This window comes from Suillus clintonianus, assembly GCF_016758775.1.
Source record: "Suillus clintonianus strain FC179 chromosome Unknown DEU56scaffold_81, whole genome shotgun sequence".
Classification (NCBI taxonomy): Eukaryota; Fungi; Basidiomycota; class Agaricomycetes; order Boletales; family Suillaceae; genus Suillus; species Suillus clintonianus.
Window position 1 is genome coordinate 140,765 of NW_024539305.1, and position 11,790 is coordinate 152,554.

At 49.5% G+C, this 11,790-nt stretch overlaps 4 protein-coding genes across 4 annotated transcripts; 2 read left to right on the plus strand and 2 right to left on the minus strand.

The window, feature by feature from the left end:
• Nucleotides 1–50: 50 nt before the first annotated feature.
• On the minus strand, nt 51–2,231 carry DEU56DRAFT_558687 (uncharacterized protein). The gene is made up of 2 exons (XM_041346803.1): nt 601–2,231; nt 51–546 (listed from the first exon to the last, which is right to left on the minus strand). The coding sequence occupies exons 1-2, from the start codon at nt 1,963–1,965 to the stop codon at nt 181–183; spliced, it is 1,731 nt and encodes a 576-aa protein (XP_041204878.1). The 5' UTR covers nt 1,966–2,231; the 3' UTR covers nt 51–180.
• An 805-nt stretch (nt 2,232–3,036) lies between these two features.
• On the plus strand, nt 3,037–4,076 carry DEU56DRAFT_558801 (uncharacterized protein). The gene is made up of 2 exons (XM_041346804.1): nt 3,037–3,745; nt 3,809–4,076. Exons 1-2 carry the CDS (start codon nt 3,388–3,390, stop codon nt 3,955–3,957), a joined length of 507 nt encoding a protein of 168 aa, XP_041204879.1. The 5' UTR covers nt 3,037–3,387; the 3' UTR covers nt 3,958–4,076.
• A 751-nt stretch (nt 4,077–4,827) lies between these two features.
• DEU56DRAFT_823301 (mediator complex subunit MED14-domain-containing protein) lies at nt 4,828–9,341 on the minus strand. Its single transcript, XM_041354197.1, has 19 exons — nt 9,140–9,341; nt 8,953–9,085; nt 8,809–8,900; nt 8,677–8,755; nt 8,494–8,626; nt 8,300–8,440; nt 8,060–8,245; nt 7,965–8,008; nt 7,825–7,913; nt 7,482–7,773; nt 7,280–7,427; nt 7,029–7,231; nt 6,894–6,972; nt 6,523–6,844; nt 6,427–6,474; nt 5,908–6,377; nt 5,776–5,861; nt 5,293–5,723; nt 4,828–5,241 (listed from the first exon to the last, which is right to left on the minus strand). The coding sequence occupies exons 1-19, from the start codon at nt 9,253–9,255 to the stop codon at nt 4,932–4,934; spliced, it is 3,402 nt and encodes a 1,133-aa protein (XP_041204880.1). The 5' UTR covers nt 9,256–9,341; the 3' UTR covers nt 4,828–4,931.
• Nucleotides 9,342–9,436: 95 nt separating this feature from the next.
• On the plus strand, nt 9,437–11,636 carry DEU56DRAFT_862435 (chaperonin GroL). Its single transcript, XM_041355349.1, has 4 exons — nt 9,437–9,660; nt 9,723–9,773; nt 9,825–9,885; nt 9,941–11,636. Exons 1-4 carry the CDS (start codon nt 9,495–9,497, stop codon nt 11,421–11,423), a joined length of 1,761 nt encoding a protein of 586 aa, XP_041204881.1. The 5' UTR covers nt 9,437–9,494; the 3' UTR covers nt 11,424–11,636.
• Nucleotides 11,637–11,790: the final 154 nt, after the last annotated feature.

An 11,790-nucleotide genomic window follows, 5' to 3' on the forward strand; every position in this document is an offset into this window, starting at 1 on the left:
TATGTTACTTATATCCTGTCGTGGTAACACTTGACTGTCAAGTTGCACTAAGGTCGACGAAACGAAGTTGGATACAATGCTGCGGGGTTAGAGGGCTGAAAGCGCTGGGGGCGACACGGTTCTAGCCAAATGGATAAATTCATCTCCGCTGTGTCCTGGGAGAGGCTTGGTGCTCGACCATCACTCTTTCCTGTGAAACCAGACCCCACAGAGCGCAACGTCTGCCTCCGGTGATGGATCCGGAAAACAAAACTGTATGTCGTTCAATGTAGGGCAAGCTTTTGTCCACATTTTGGCATGTGTCTTCTCTGTGCCTGAGCTCACAAACTCGCTTGGTAGGACACCTCCCACAGGGGATGTAATTAGCATCGAGGAAAGGCCAAATGAGGGCGTTGTGGGAGTATGCGATGGTACGGATAGTGGGAGGGAGCCAGACACTGAGGGTGTCAATAACTGTGACTGTCTGGAACGAAATGGTGTTATGAGCTTGAGTGTGCGCAAGCCATTAAAACGCGAGATGACTGCATCAATGATGTCGTAGAGTATCTTCGAGCAAAACGTCAAAATCAACGATGCTTTAATTCAGAAAATATGACTGACTTCAGCGGTTTCATCTTCCATCCAAAGTACCTCCACTTCCAAAGTGATAAGGCCGCGGCTATTGGAAGCACCGCTACCTGACAATATTCCACCGGCAGCGCCCAAGAATTTTTCGACTGTTCGTTTGTCAACCTCGTGGGTGAAGACCACATCCAGTTTGGAGACACCTTGGATGGCGCGGAGGAGTGCGGCAGGCCGCAACCCCGTAAAAAGTGTGGTGGTGACATCCAATACGACACTATCGAGCGCTTGTCCAAGTAAGGAGCATATCGTCATCGTCAGTTGTGGGGGAGCATGCAGTTGAGAGAGCGCCGGCAGTATGGGTTCTCGTGCGAGACCAGATGCGAATATGTGATGTTGGGGGGAACATTCGGGCGAGAAAGGATTCTCGACGACGTTGGGAAAAGCTAGACACTGTAGTGAGGTTTGATTTCTGAGGAAATGTAGAATGTCGGTAACTTGTTCAAGAGAGATTGTGTCATCAAGGATAACCAGTGTCTTCAATCGGAAAGCAAGAGGAGGCGACTGCGAAAATACTGGAACAAATGTTCGTATCGTAAGAGATTCCAAGTTGGACATATTATGCAACGCGGTCGTGAGATCAAGAGATGGTATAAGATGGCCGTCTGTTGAGGTCGTTGCTGGCCAAAAGTGACATGAGAGAGATTGGACCCTTGCAGCGAGAGATGTATGGTTGGCGAGGATTTTACAAAGCTTTTCAACTTGTGGCTCTGATATCGATTGGAAGTCGAGTATCCGATATAATGCGTTACGCGACGCCTTGCAGAATTGAGCCGAAACAAGGGCAATGCGCAGTACATCGGACTTGGGCAAGAAAGACAAAATTATCTCTAACAGCTGCATAGGAAGACTCTGTATTGCGACTCCTGCAATTGTCGGGTGTTCTGCAAGAGATCCTATACGGAATGAATGTGTCAGATTATTCAATAGATCAGGCAAAGACCTAGACACTCTTGCCTCACCTCCGTTTCCACTGAACCGCTCTAGATTTATACTTTCACTTGGTGACTCCATTAAACTGGCCCTGCGTCCCAGGCCGCTGGGTCTCCGAATTTCCTCTGGTGATTCAGTGGAGGAATCACTGGACGATCTGGGATATACTGCAGCGGCATCACGAATGAATCCGACTGCTCCGTGAGCGCCCGCGCCATGGCATGTGGGGCTGGTGTTCTTGGACAAAGTTCTTTTGCGAGGATTGAAGAGGGTGGTGACGCGTTTAAGAACACGACTTGGAGATTTCTCCTGGGGGAAAGTGTCTGCTGGAGCCGCGCTTCTTCCTCCAGCTATATCCAAATCAGCAGATAGTCTTAGCGGCTCCGCAGAGCGTCGAGTGAGGAAGTGCATGATTGAAGGTTAAAGAGCTTATCAAACGACAAAAAGAGGGTGGATCTTCAAGTTGTGGATAGAAGGTTGATGGCCATGCTAGTACTATAGTAGCAGAGTTATTTTGAAAAACTTTCATCCTATTCAGAAGGTGCGGGAAAAGTATAGTGTTGTTCTCAGGTGCTGCCGTATAAAGCACATCACAATTATGTATGTACTTATGTTGCGAACGTCGATGTCGAGATCTCAAATTGCACCCTGACTCTGAGCGTGCTACTGTAGCACACTCGAAGTCAGGGTGCAATTTGGTATTATCTTCTATCTTTTATTTATTTGCGATTATTCACAAACGTTCTTCAGGAATGCCTCATGATTCGTGCCAGCACCTGGACCACCGGGGGAGTACTATCTCGGTCGTTCTTTGAATTGGAAATGTCTTTTGACAAATGTACGTTTTTCTTCTTGTCACGATTGATCGGTGATCAGTTGAGCGCTCTCTGGCCGACAGGCTACACCAGTCTGGAGCCTCCATCACAAATTAGTACGTTTTCTCTGGCAAGTTCTCTCGCTGAAGTGGCTCGATATACGCAGGTCTCCCCGTACTTCCGAGTTCCTAGGTGTGGTCTAGGCGCTGGCGGTTGAACAAACATATTCACTATCATAACAATCACAGGTCGATGGTGAATATGTTTCACATAGTGTGCGAAGACTCTGATAAAACTACTTCTGAGACAGATATTGTTACCAGCACCATCCGGAGCAAAAATCAAGGAGTCGGACAATGGATCGGAAACAAATCAATAGGTCAATGTGACAAGTGCATGGTCCACAATTGAGACCACCATCGATACAATGTTTTGCTTGTTCCTCCCTTCAAGACTCATCGTGGTTGGACCATTTTAAGGTGCTTCACTAATCAAGTTGTTTCGCTCGCCCGAAGTTCATTGATAGTTGCTACGGGAATGCACTGGATATAGCTGGCCACAGACCAACGCAGATCCGCATATTGCTGTGCTCAAACAGTCAGGTGAGACCCCCATGGATCAGAACAGGTTAGTGTATTTTAATTACGCCAAGTATTATTGGTATACAGCGTGGTCAAGATCTTATTTCAGACGAACTGCGAATGGGCTGATGGTTTGTGTGTAGTAGGAAGCCCATTGGTGGAAACTAGCTTGTTCTAACACTTGTGGACGCAGTGGTTGACTCGTAGATTTTCCATCACTTTAGTACTCGGTGCCGACATTAACACATCAATGATGACGCAGCTGGTATGGCAGCCTCTCTTGGATGCTCTTGGAAGTCACCAATTCAAGGCGTCGAACAAAAGATCCGATCGAAGAAACGTCATGATTATGCAACTCGATTGAGGAGATACTATTAGGAGAGGGTGACAGCCCATAAAAGCTGCAGCGACTTCCCAGCTTCCACCATCCCAAAAAAATGCCCGACATCACTGTAATCAACGATATCGATGAAAACATCCACGTTGCTTTCTTCGTAGGGGTCCCTACCAATTGGAAAAATAACCTCAAGCCTGGAGAACGTTGGACAACACACCTGGCCAGCCTCCCGCTGCACTTTGAAGTGCGTTGGGCGCATCGGATTGATTTTGATACAGGGAACATTTGGTGTAGTCAGGAATTCAGCCATAATGACTCTATGGAGATGTTTGCAACCATAGGAGGCGCTTGCGCTGCTGGTACTGCCTCGGTAGTTTCAGCAGGTGGCCTACTTGCTTGCGATATGGTTGTGGGCATCCCCATAATCTCAGGGCCACTCATGGCCGTTGCGAACGCTGGTGAATTTTCATGTCCTCTCTCGCGATGCCATATCACTTACGTTGGTGTTATAAACTCTACAGGTGGTGCAAAATATGGTGATTGGCGTGCTGATGTGAGGCTCTGCACCGCAAGAGTGTGGGTACCATTTTGGAACAAGCAGTATTCGGTCAGGATGGTTGAAGGCAGGGGTTGTGTTCTGTGGGATGTTGATGACAATGCGATGGTCTGATGAACTTGTCGCTCTACTCAATAACGCCTTTGATTGCGAGTCTTCTATAGCCCCTGGAATTGAATGCATGAAAGGGCTGATGTATGACGGCTGAGTCGTGCAAGCCTGATCGATAGATATCTATGTCGATGCGTCGACGTACTGCCAATCTGGGAGTATGAGGATTTCAATATTGAGATCCACCTCATGCCACGCTATGCCGAGCTCTTCCGCAGATCTCCACCTCAAACCGGAATATATCATATGGGGGGGATATTGGAGCCATCCTATAGCGGCCGCGAGCCTTGCATTGGTCCGCCTACCTTGCGAACGCAAATCGCAAACAAGGAGCGCGAGGAAAGACAGACGTTCTTGAATCGGAAAACGAAAGAGAGACTGGGCGAAGTTGTGCTGGCAGCCTTTGGAAAACAAAGTTGGACATTTGAGGAAGTTCCCGACTGGTGGTTGTGGCTTTTACTGGCAACAGATGATGAGGAGAACATTCGGAATAGCTCTTAGCCACGAAGTTAATACTGACTTGATCGCACGAATAAGATTTAGCATTCGGTAATAGAAGCACAAGCTACTGTGTAGCCCGTCGTGTAGATGAATATTGGAGTACTTGCTAGAAATAATATCTACAGGCATTGAAAAAGAGTGACACCGTCGCCCTCGAGTCTAGGGCCAAGCGAACCTAAACACACCTACTCCGACTGTGGAATTGTGTGGCTCGAAGTACTGTGGGTATCATCGTGATATCAATATGGAGGGGGGCGCAGTTAAATCATGGCGAAGAAGACGCGATCACCGCACAACACAAACCCAATCAGTAAACCTCCATTATACCGCAGCATGCACGATCTGTAACGTCGTTTGCAGTAAAATGAGAAAATCATGCACCACAAGACTCGCTACACAAAATAGCGGGGATTTTTGCAAAAGGTGCATTCACGAGGTACATCGAGAATGCCAATCAAGTAGAGAAATCGGTAGCATTACCCATCCCTTAACTTTTTCAACACTCGTTCATGCAATGCCCTCGCCACACCTTTCAAAACAGAGCTATCGCAGACCACCCCGGCGTCGATGCAGGCGACCCTTGCATGTTCGTCTTTCATACGTACATACTGTATGGCATCAATGACAAGGGTCTTGAAATCTGGAATCGGCAGTAAACTGAGAAGCTCAGAAGACGATGATGATGTTGAAGAGGAGGAAGTGGGTGAGCTTGAGCCGAAAAGAGAGTACGACGCATCTAGTATAGCAACCCGTTGTCCTGTCATTAACCGGAAGTCAAGAGCATGTCTACCCCATCATGTTCAGTGAGGGTCATTAGAATATACTGAAGAATTGCACCTGAGATCGCCATACAGCACCCTCCACCAGCCCAAGCCTTTGACATATGTGTCTACCCATGGTTCGGAGGCACCGGCCTGGACCGCTATACGTGGTCGACCTCTACCACGTCCAGGTGATTGCTTGGCATCACGGGAGGTCGCTCTCATATGTTCAAGTTCCACTGCTATAGGTAGGGTATTTCGAAGGAGTTCAACAAGGCGGTCAAGTGATGATGCCAGAGGTCCATGACGGAGAACATGACGGAGGTATGGCTCAGCTTCTTCATGGGGGTTGGTCCGTAGCTGATGAGTTGGGAAACGAAATTGAGGCGGAGCGAGGGAGGAAGGTTGCAGGAGTGCCGGTGAAGGTATGCACCGCGAAAAGCGTAGTTCGAAGGATCCTCCCGTAGGCGATAGCTGGTCCGTACAAGTAATTAAGACGGTATAATCCTGCAGAAGGTGATGTGAGACATAACTCGACAAATGGGTGGTGAGCGCTCACTGAGGCATACGCAAACTCCACAGTTTGCAGGTCAAATGATAGTAGTCTGACATCCCGCCATGTCTTATCTTTCGCCATTCGTGCCACTGCATTGTGTCAACATCAATTCGAGAACTTATGAGCACGGCGTACCTTCGCGGGCAATGACGACCATTTTAGAAACGCGGGCCCACTCCTCCAAAAACTCGTCCACACAGGTGTCGACCTCTTCAGACAAAAAAGAGACCACAGCCTCTGCCGCATCATAGATAATTCTTTTCGATGGGCGGATAATATTCTTGCCGCTAGACCCTGCCGCGGCACGTTTCCCAACTGGCTGTTGTACGTATTTCAGTTTCACGCAGGTCACCACCTGCGCCTTCTTGTCTGACCACCAATTTAATGGTATGACGCGGATGTTAGGCATGGCCGCCTCGGCTGCTGGAGCGCCGGATAGAATGTCTGAGGACTGAACACATAGCGCCGGTACAGAACGGGCAAGGGAGGATTGAATGTGCGCAAGCTCGGATATCTGTGGGAGGATGATCGTAGGGTTGACGTGAGTGTAAGGGATGCCACGGAGCTTGAACTGGCGCTCGACTCGGGTATATGCAACGCGTGCGCTGGAAGAACTAATCAGCATTGAGTGGCGAAGGAACCAAGCTTTCATACCAGCAATATGCATATAGCTCCCGGAGCACTTGGGTCTCCAAGTTGAAACTGTGTTGACGATTTAGCAACAAATCTTGAGAGAGCTGACGATCTCACCTATCCTCGCTTCTTGATAATTCTGGAAGGATATCATCTCGTCTCCTCTTTTGCACTACAAGTGGTTCGTGCGACAGAGATGTAATAACGACCTCATCCATGCCAGCACCAACACCCCTATCACCTCGTATTCGTCTCACATCAAGCCAGCCGATATCCTCCATAATCATGTTTCCAAACATTGTGTCGGAAAGCATTTTTGTCGATATGAGCGCGTACCTGAACTCTTCATCTGTGAGGACAAGCACGAGGTAATGCGTGGGGAAGTTGGCGAGCTGGATGTACATCATGCCGCGCGCTGCGGGTCCAAGTTTTTGAATCTCTGAGACGGCAGTGAGACGACACATAACTATGAGATGAAAACATCAGACCTTCTTTTGAGAAGTTTCGGTGTCGGAATACCTGGAAGCCAAGATAGTTAGCTTTTTGTTCCACGATATCCGTAATCGTCTGCCAATACACAACGGTGAGGATCATGACCAGTGCAGAAATAAGATTGTGCGCACGTTAAATCGTAGTCTGATGAGCACATCGAAAAGCATGTTGGGGGCTTCGTTGAGTTTGTCAGAGATGGCAGAAAATCGTGGTCCTCGGCCAGCTGCTGCGAGGTCACCGGTATCTCGTATGCTCAGCCGGCCTGTCCTAGCGTCGATGGACACGATCGCGACTTCGTCGGCACAGAGATGCACACGAAGAGAATGATAACCTCCTTGTGCGACATTAGCGAGAGCTTAGAGCTATGACGTCTTGTATTCACTTTCAGAACCCAGAACCACTTTGCCTTCAGGGGAGAACACTCGAACAGGACCCCGTTGAAGTTGAACCTGGTAGAATCTCAGGATTTCTTGTGTGTGCACCTCGATCACCTTTCTCAGCATCGACTCAAAGTCGATATTAGCAGACTCCTTTGGAAACGCACATCGTGAGCAACCTCATCGTGCAGGAATTCGTTTACATACCACCACAAGCTCTTTGACTGCAGCTATTGCTTCCTCAGCGTCGATATTAGCAGCTAACACGCCCTTCATTGGTTCCCATTTTGCGTCAAACTGCAGACTTTCAACATCATCAGAAGGGCGCATATCACCTAGTTTTGACTTCCGCTGAAGCTCGGCAAGCATCCGTGCTATAGGTGATCGCGCGGCCTTTTTGCCAACCTTTTCGACAATAGAAATGGTCAAAGTGCCACCATGTGGCGGTAGTTTGAGACGATTGGGCGGCGGGGCGGGGACTCCAGGTTGTGGGGATCGCCTGAGTGCTCATGAGCAACAGGAGAATGATTAATGAAACGGGAGCCCTTACATCCAATACGATACAGAAAGTGTTTTGCGTCCATCACGCATCTCAACTTTGAGGAAATCAGCCCAACCAAGGGAGCGCATCCTCTGGGCCTGTAGGAGAGCCGTCAGACGACGGCATTGTGATCATGAAGTTGTGTTTACTTGATAGCACAATATTTCAAGTTGATAGGACATGGACATCATTTCTATGCGTCTCCGTGAATGAGCATCAAACGACGAGAGACTTTTTCACTTACGAAGGAAATTGAAAAGCCTGACAAGTGGTGCATCTACCGTTCCCTCTGGAAGCTGTGGTCGCGGCGGATCTTCTGGATTGGGAGCAAATTCTGGGTTATCTGGGAGCGGAAGATAACAAGCCATCCGTAGATCAGCCTCGTCTGCAATATGTCGTCTGAGGACGCCACTGGGCTCGGAAGGGAACTCTAGGTGTACACGGCATAAACAGTGGCGTGCAGGAGTTCAAATAACAACGATACCTTGCATGCCCGTGAGGTCACCGCCCACGGTGATGAGAAACTTGACGCTAACAAAGAACCAGCCATCATGCTTCTCTGCACCTCTTAGGCAGATGGCAGTTTCGAACAACTTAGGGACTGTGAAGTGCACGCGTCCATTAGCTGAGATACATAAGTGAGTGAGGGGCATTGAGATTCTAAACTCAGAAAGATACCTATGCAATGCTGTAACATTTCAACTGGTATTATCTCCGTCATGCGGAGACGGTAGCGGATGGCGTTTTCTATGTCACTGAGGGTGCTCACAACCTCAGCATCCGACAGGGGAGTAATTGGAACGATAGATTTCTACGGAAAGACATAAGCATAATCCGAGCATACAGGAAAATTGGGAAAACCTTGATGCCAGACGGTAGCCGCTGGTATGTGCCCGTAGTAAGGACATCCAGAGAGGTGAGTAAGTCATGATTTCGTAGCCTATGGCATGGAACGCGTAAGGACAAGCGTGAGGTCGTGCAATTTTTCTGTACCTGGCGGGATCTAAGCTTTCTTTTGCGTACGTCAGACCTCTCATGACATCTTCGAATTGCTGGTTCTGATTCATGAGAAAGGCGGTGATGTTCTGAAGAAGATAATCGTGAAGCGTGAAGCCTTGATCAAAACGCGTCACTCGCCATGCATTTCTGTACAGTCTCTGCATCCCGTGCCCACTTAGTGATGGCATACAGCTTTACAACTTGCTTCTTGGTCTTCACGACCCAATCGGCGAGGGTGCGTTTTCGAGCACCATCGGACATGTTTGGAAGACTTGATGGGATTGATTCAAAGGGAAAGTGTGGAGTGAAAATGAGACACACTCACGTCTCCGCAAGTTCAGATAGCTCAGCATAGATGGCCTGGGCCACCCTAGAAAGAAGGTCGCCCAGTGGAACCTGGCCTTCAAGAACTACAGGGAGCTCATTCTCTAGCTCCTCCATAGAGGGCTCGTGGTAGCCGTTGAGGACCGCCAGTTTGTGGGCTACGGTTGGTGCAATAAGTAGTCCGTCGGATCGTCAGTGCTGTAAGCAAAGTAAGTACTGACAAGGCAGCTGTCACACAAGTGTCACGTGTGCCGTGAACATTTTTTATTCCGAGTTTTTGCCAACTTCTTTCTGTTCGTCCTCTCTCACATTCTTCTCGTTCGTTGTTGTTGAAGCTCGAAGTTTTTGCTTAGACCATGCACACGTCATCCCGTACCCTCCGTCGCGCTGCCGCAAAGGTTAAGCCTGTTCTAACCCGCGGTGTACACAAGGAGATCAAGTTCAGTAATGACGGTCGTGCTAGCATCCTCAAGGGTGTTGACGTCCTTGCTAATGCTGTCAGCGTCACCCTCGGTCCAAAAGGTCAGTATCACCTCAATAATAAGCCGAATTTGAACTAAATATATATATTCATGACTGGACAGGCCGCAACGTCATCATTGAGCAGAGCTTTGGTGGGCCAAAAATTACCAAGGGTGAGTGCTATCGTTTTCTTCTAGATCTACTCTTACCTGGGTTGCCATCAGATGGAGTAACCGTCGCCAAAAGCATTTCTCTCAAGGACAAGTTTGAGAATCTCGGCGCCCGGTAAGCTTTTCCCTCCCACTGTCAATATTCTATGTCTTACGCGCTCCCCAAACAGTCTCGTTCAGGACGTCGCACAAAAAACAAACGAGATTGCTGGTGATGGTACTACCACCGCAACCGTCCTCGCTCGTGCTATCTACGCAGAGGGTGTCAAAAATGTTGCCGCAGGATGCAATCCTATGGACCTCCGTCGCGGTGCTCAAGCAGCCGTTCAAAAAGTGGTTCAGTTTTTGGAAGCCAACACCAAAACTATTACCACCACCGCTGAGATAGCACAGGTCGCCACCATATCTGCCAACGGTGACGAGCACGTCGGTGGGTTGATTGCGCAAGCGATGGAGAGAGTTGGAAAGGAGGGTGTCATCACCGTGAAAGAGGGTCGGACAACCGAGGACGAGATTGAAGTGACAGAGGGCATGCGTTTTGACCGCGGTTATATCTCCCCGTACTTCATCACCGACGTGAAGACTCAAAAAGTCGATTTCGAAAAGCCCTTCATTCTCCTCTCTGAGAAGAAAATCTCCTTGTTGCAGGACATCCTCCCAGCCCTCGAAACTGCTGCCTCTGCTCGCAGACCACTGGTCATCATTGCAGAGGATGTGGACGGTGAAGCCCTCGCAGCTTGCATCCTAAACAAGCTCCGTGGCCAGCTCCAGGTTGTGGCCGTCAAAGCACCCGGTTTCGGTGACAACCGCAAGAGCATCCTTGGCGACCTCGCCATCCTCACCGGCGGCACAGTGTTCACAGACGAACTGGACATCAAACTCGAGCATGCAACAGCTGACCTTCTGGGCAGCACTGGTAGCATCACCATCACCAAGGAGGATACAATCGTCCTCAACGGTGCCGGCTCCAAGGATGCCATCTCTGCACGGTGCGAGCAAATCCGCGCACTCCTGAACGACCCCACCACCTCCGAGTTCGACAAGACCAAGCTCCAAGAACGGCTCGCGAAGCTCTCTGGAGGTGTCGCCGTCATCAAAGTCGGTGGATCATCTGAAGTCGAGGTTGGAGAGAAGAAAGACCGATATGACGACGCGCTTAACGCAACGCGTGCCGCTGTTGAGGAGGGTATCCTCCCAGGCGGTGGTGTCGCACTTCTCAAGGCCAGCCTTGCGCTGAAGACTGCCGCACCCGGCGAACCCACCTCATCCGATCCTGACATCATTCCAACTGCCAACTTCGACCAAGGCCTTGGCGTCAGCATCATCCGCCGCGCATTGGCACAGCCCGCACGCACAATCCTCACCAATGCGGGTGAGGAAGCAAGCGTCATCGTCGGCACGCTCATCAACTCATCCAACAACTCATTCGCGTACGGTTACGACGCGTCGAAGGGCGAGTATACCGACATGATCACACGTGGTATCGTCGACCCGCTCAAGGTCGTACGGACAGCGCTCGTGGATGCCGCAGGTGTCGCGAGCTTACTGACAACGAGTGAGTGCTGCGTTGTTGATGGCGAGGAGGAGAAACCTGCTGGTGGTATGGGCGGTGGCATGGGAGGTATGGGCGGCATGGGAATGGGCGGGTACTAAGTAAGTGCTTGAGCTGACTTCGAGCCGTACCTGTGACGCGCGGGATATATTAATTTCCATCCGCCGTCAGTCGCCTCATTTATGCTGATTTATTACACTTTGCTTTGTCGCACGCCATCACGCCCCCCTCACCATCATGCACCTCACGTATTTGTATTCCACATTATTAGTTACTTACTTGCATGGAATTGAACACCACTCAGTCACGTCTTTTGATGTTTGTGTGAATGGCATACCTCCACCAAAGGCCCATAATTTCCGCTTGTCAGATTGCTTGAGATTGGCTGGTGATGTTTTGGATTCGGTGTAACTAGACCTATTGTAACATTACGATACCGTTGTTTCGCATTAAGTATCCCTCGGATCC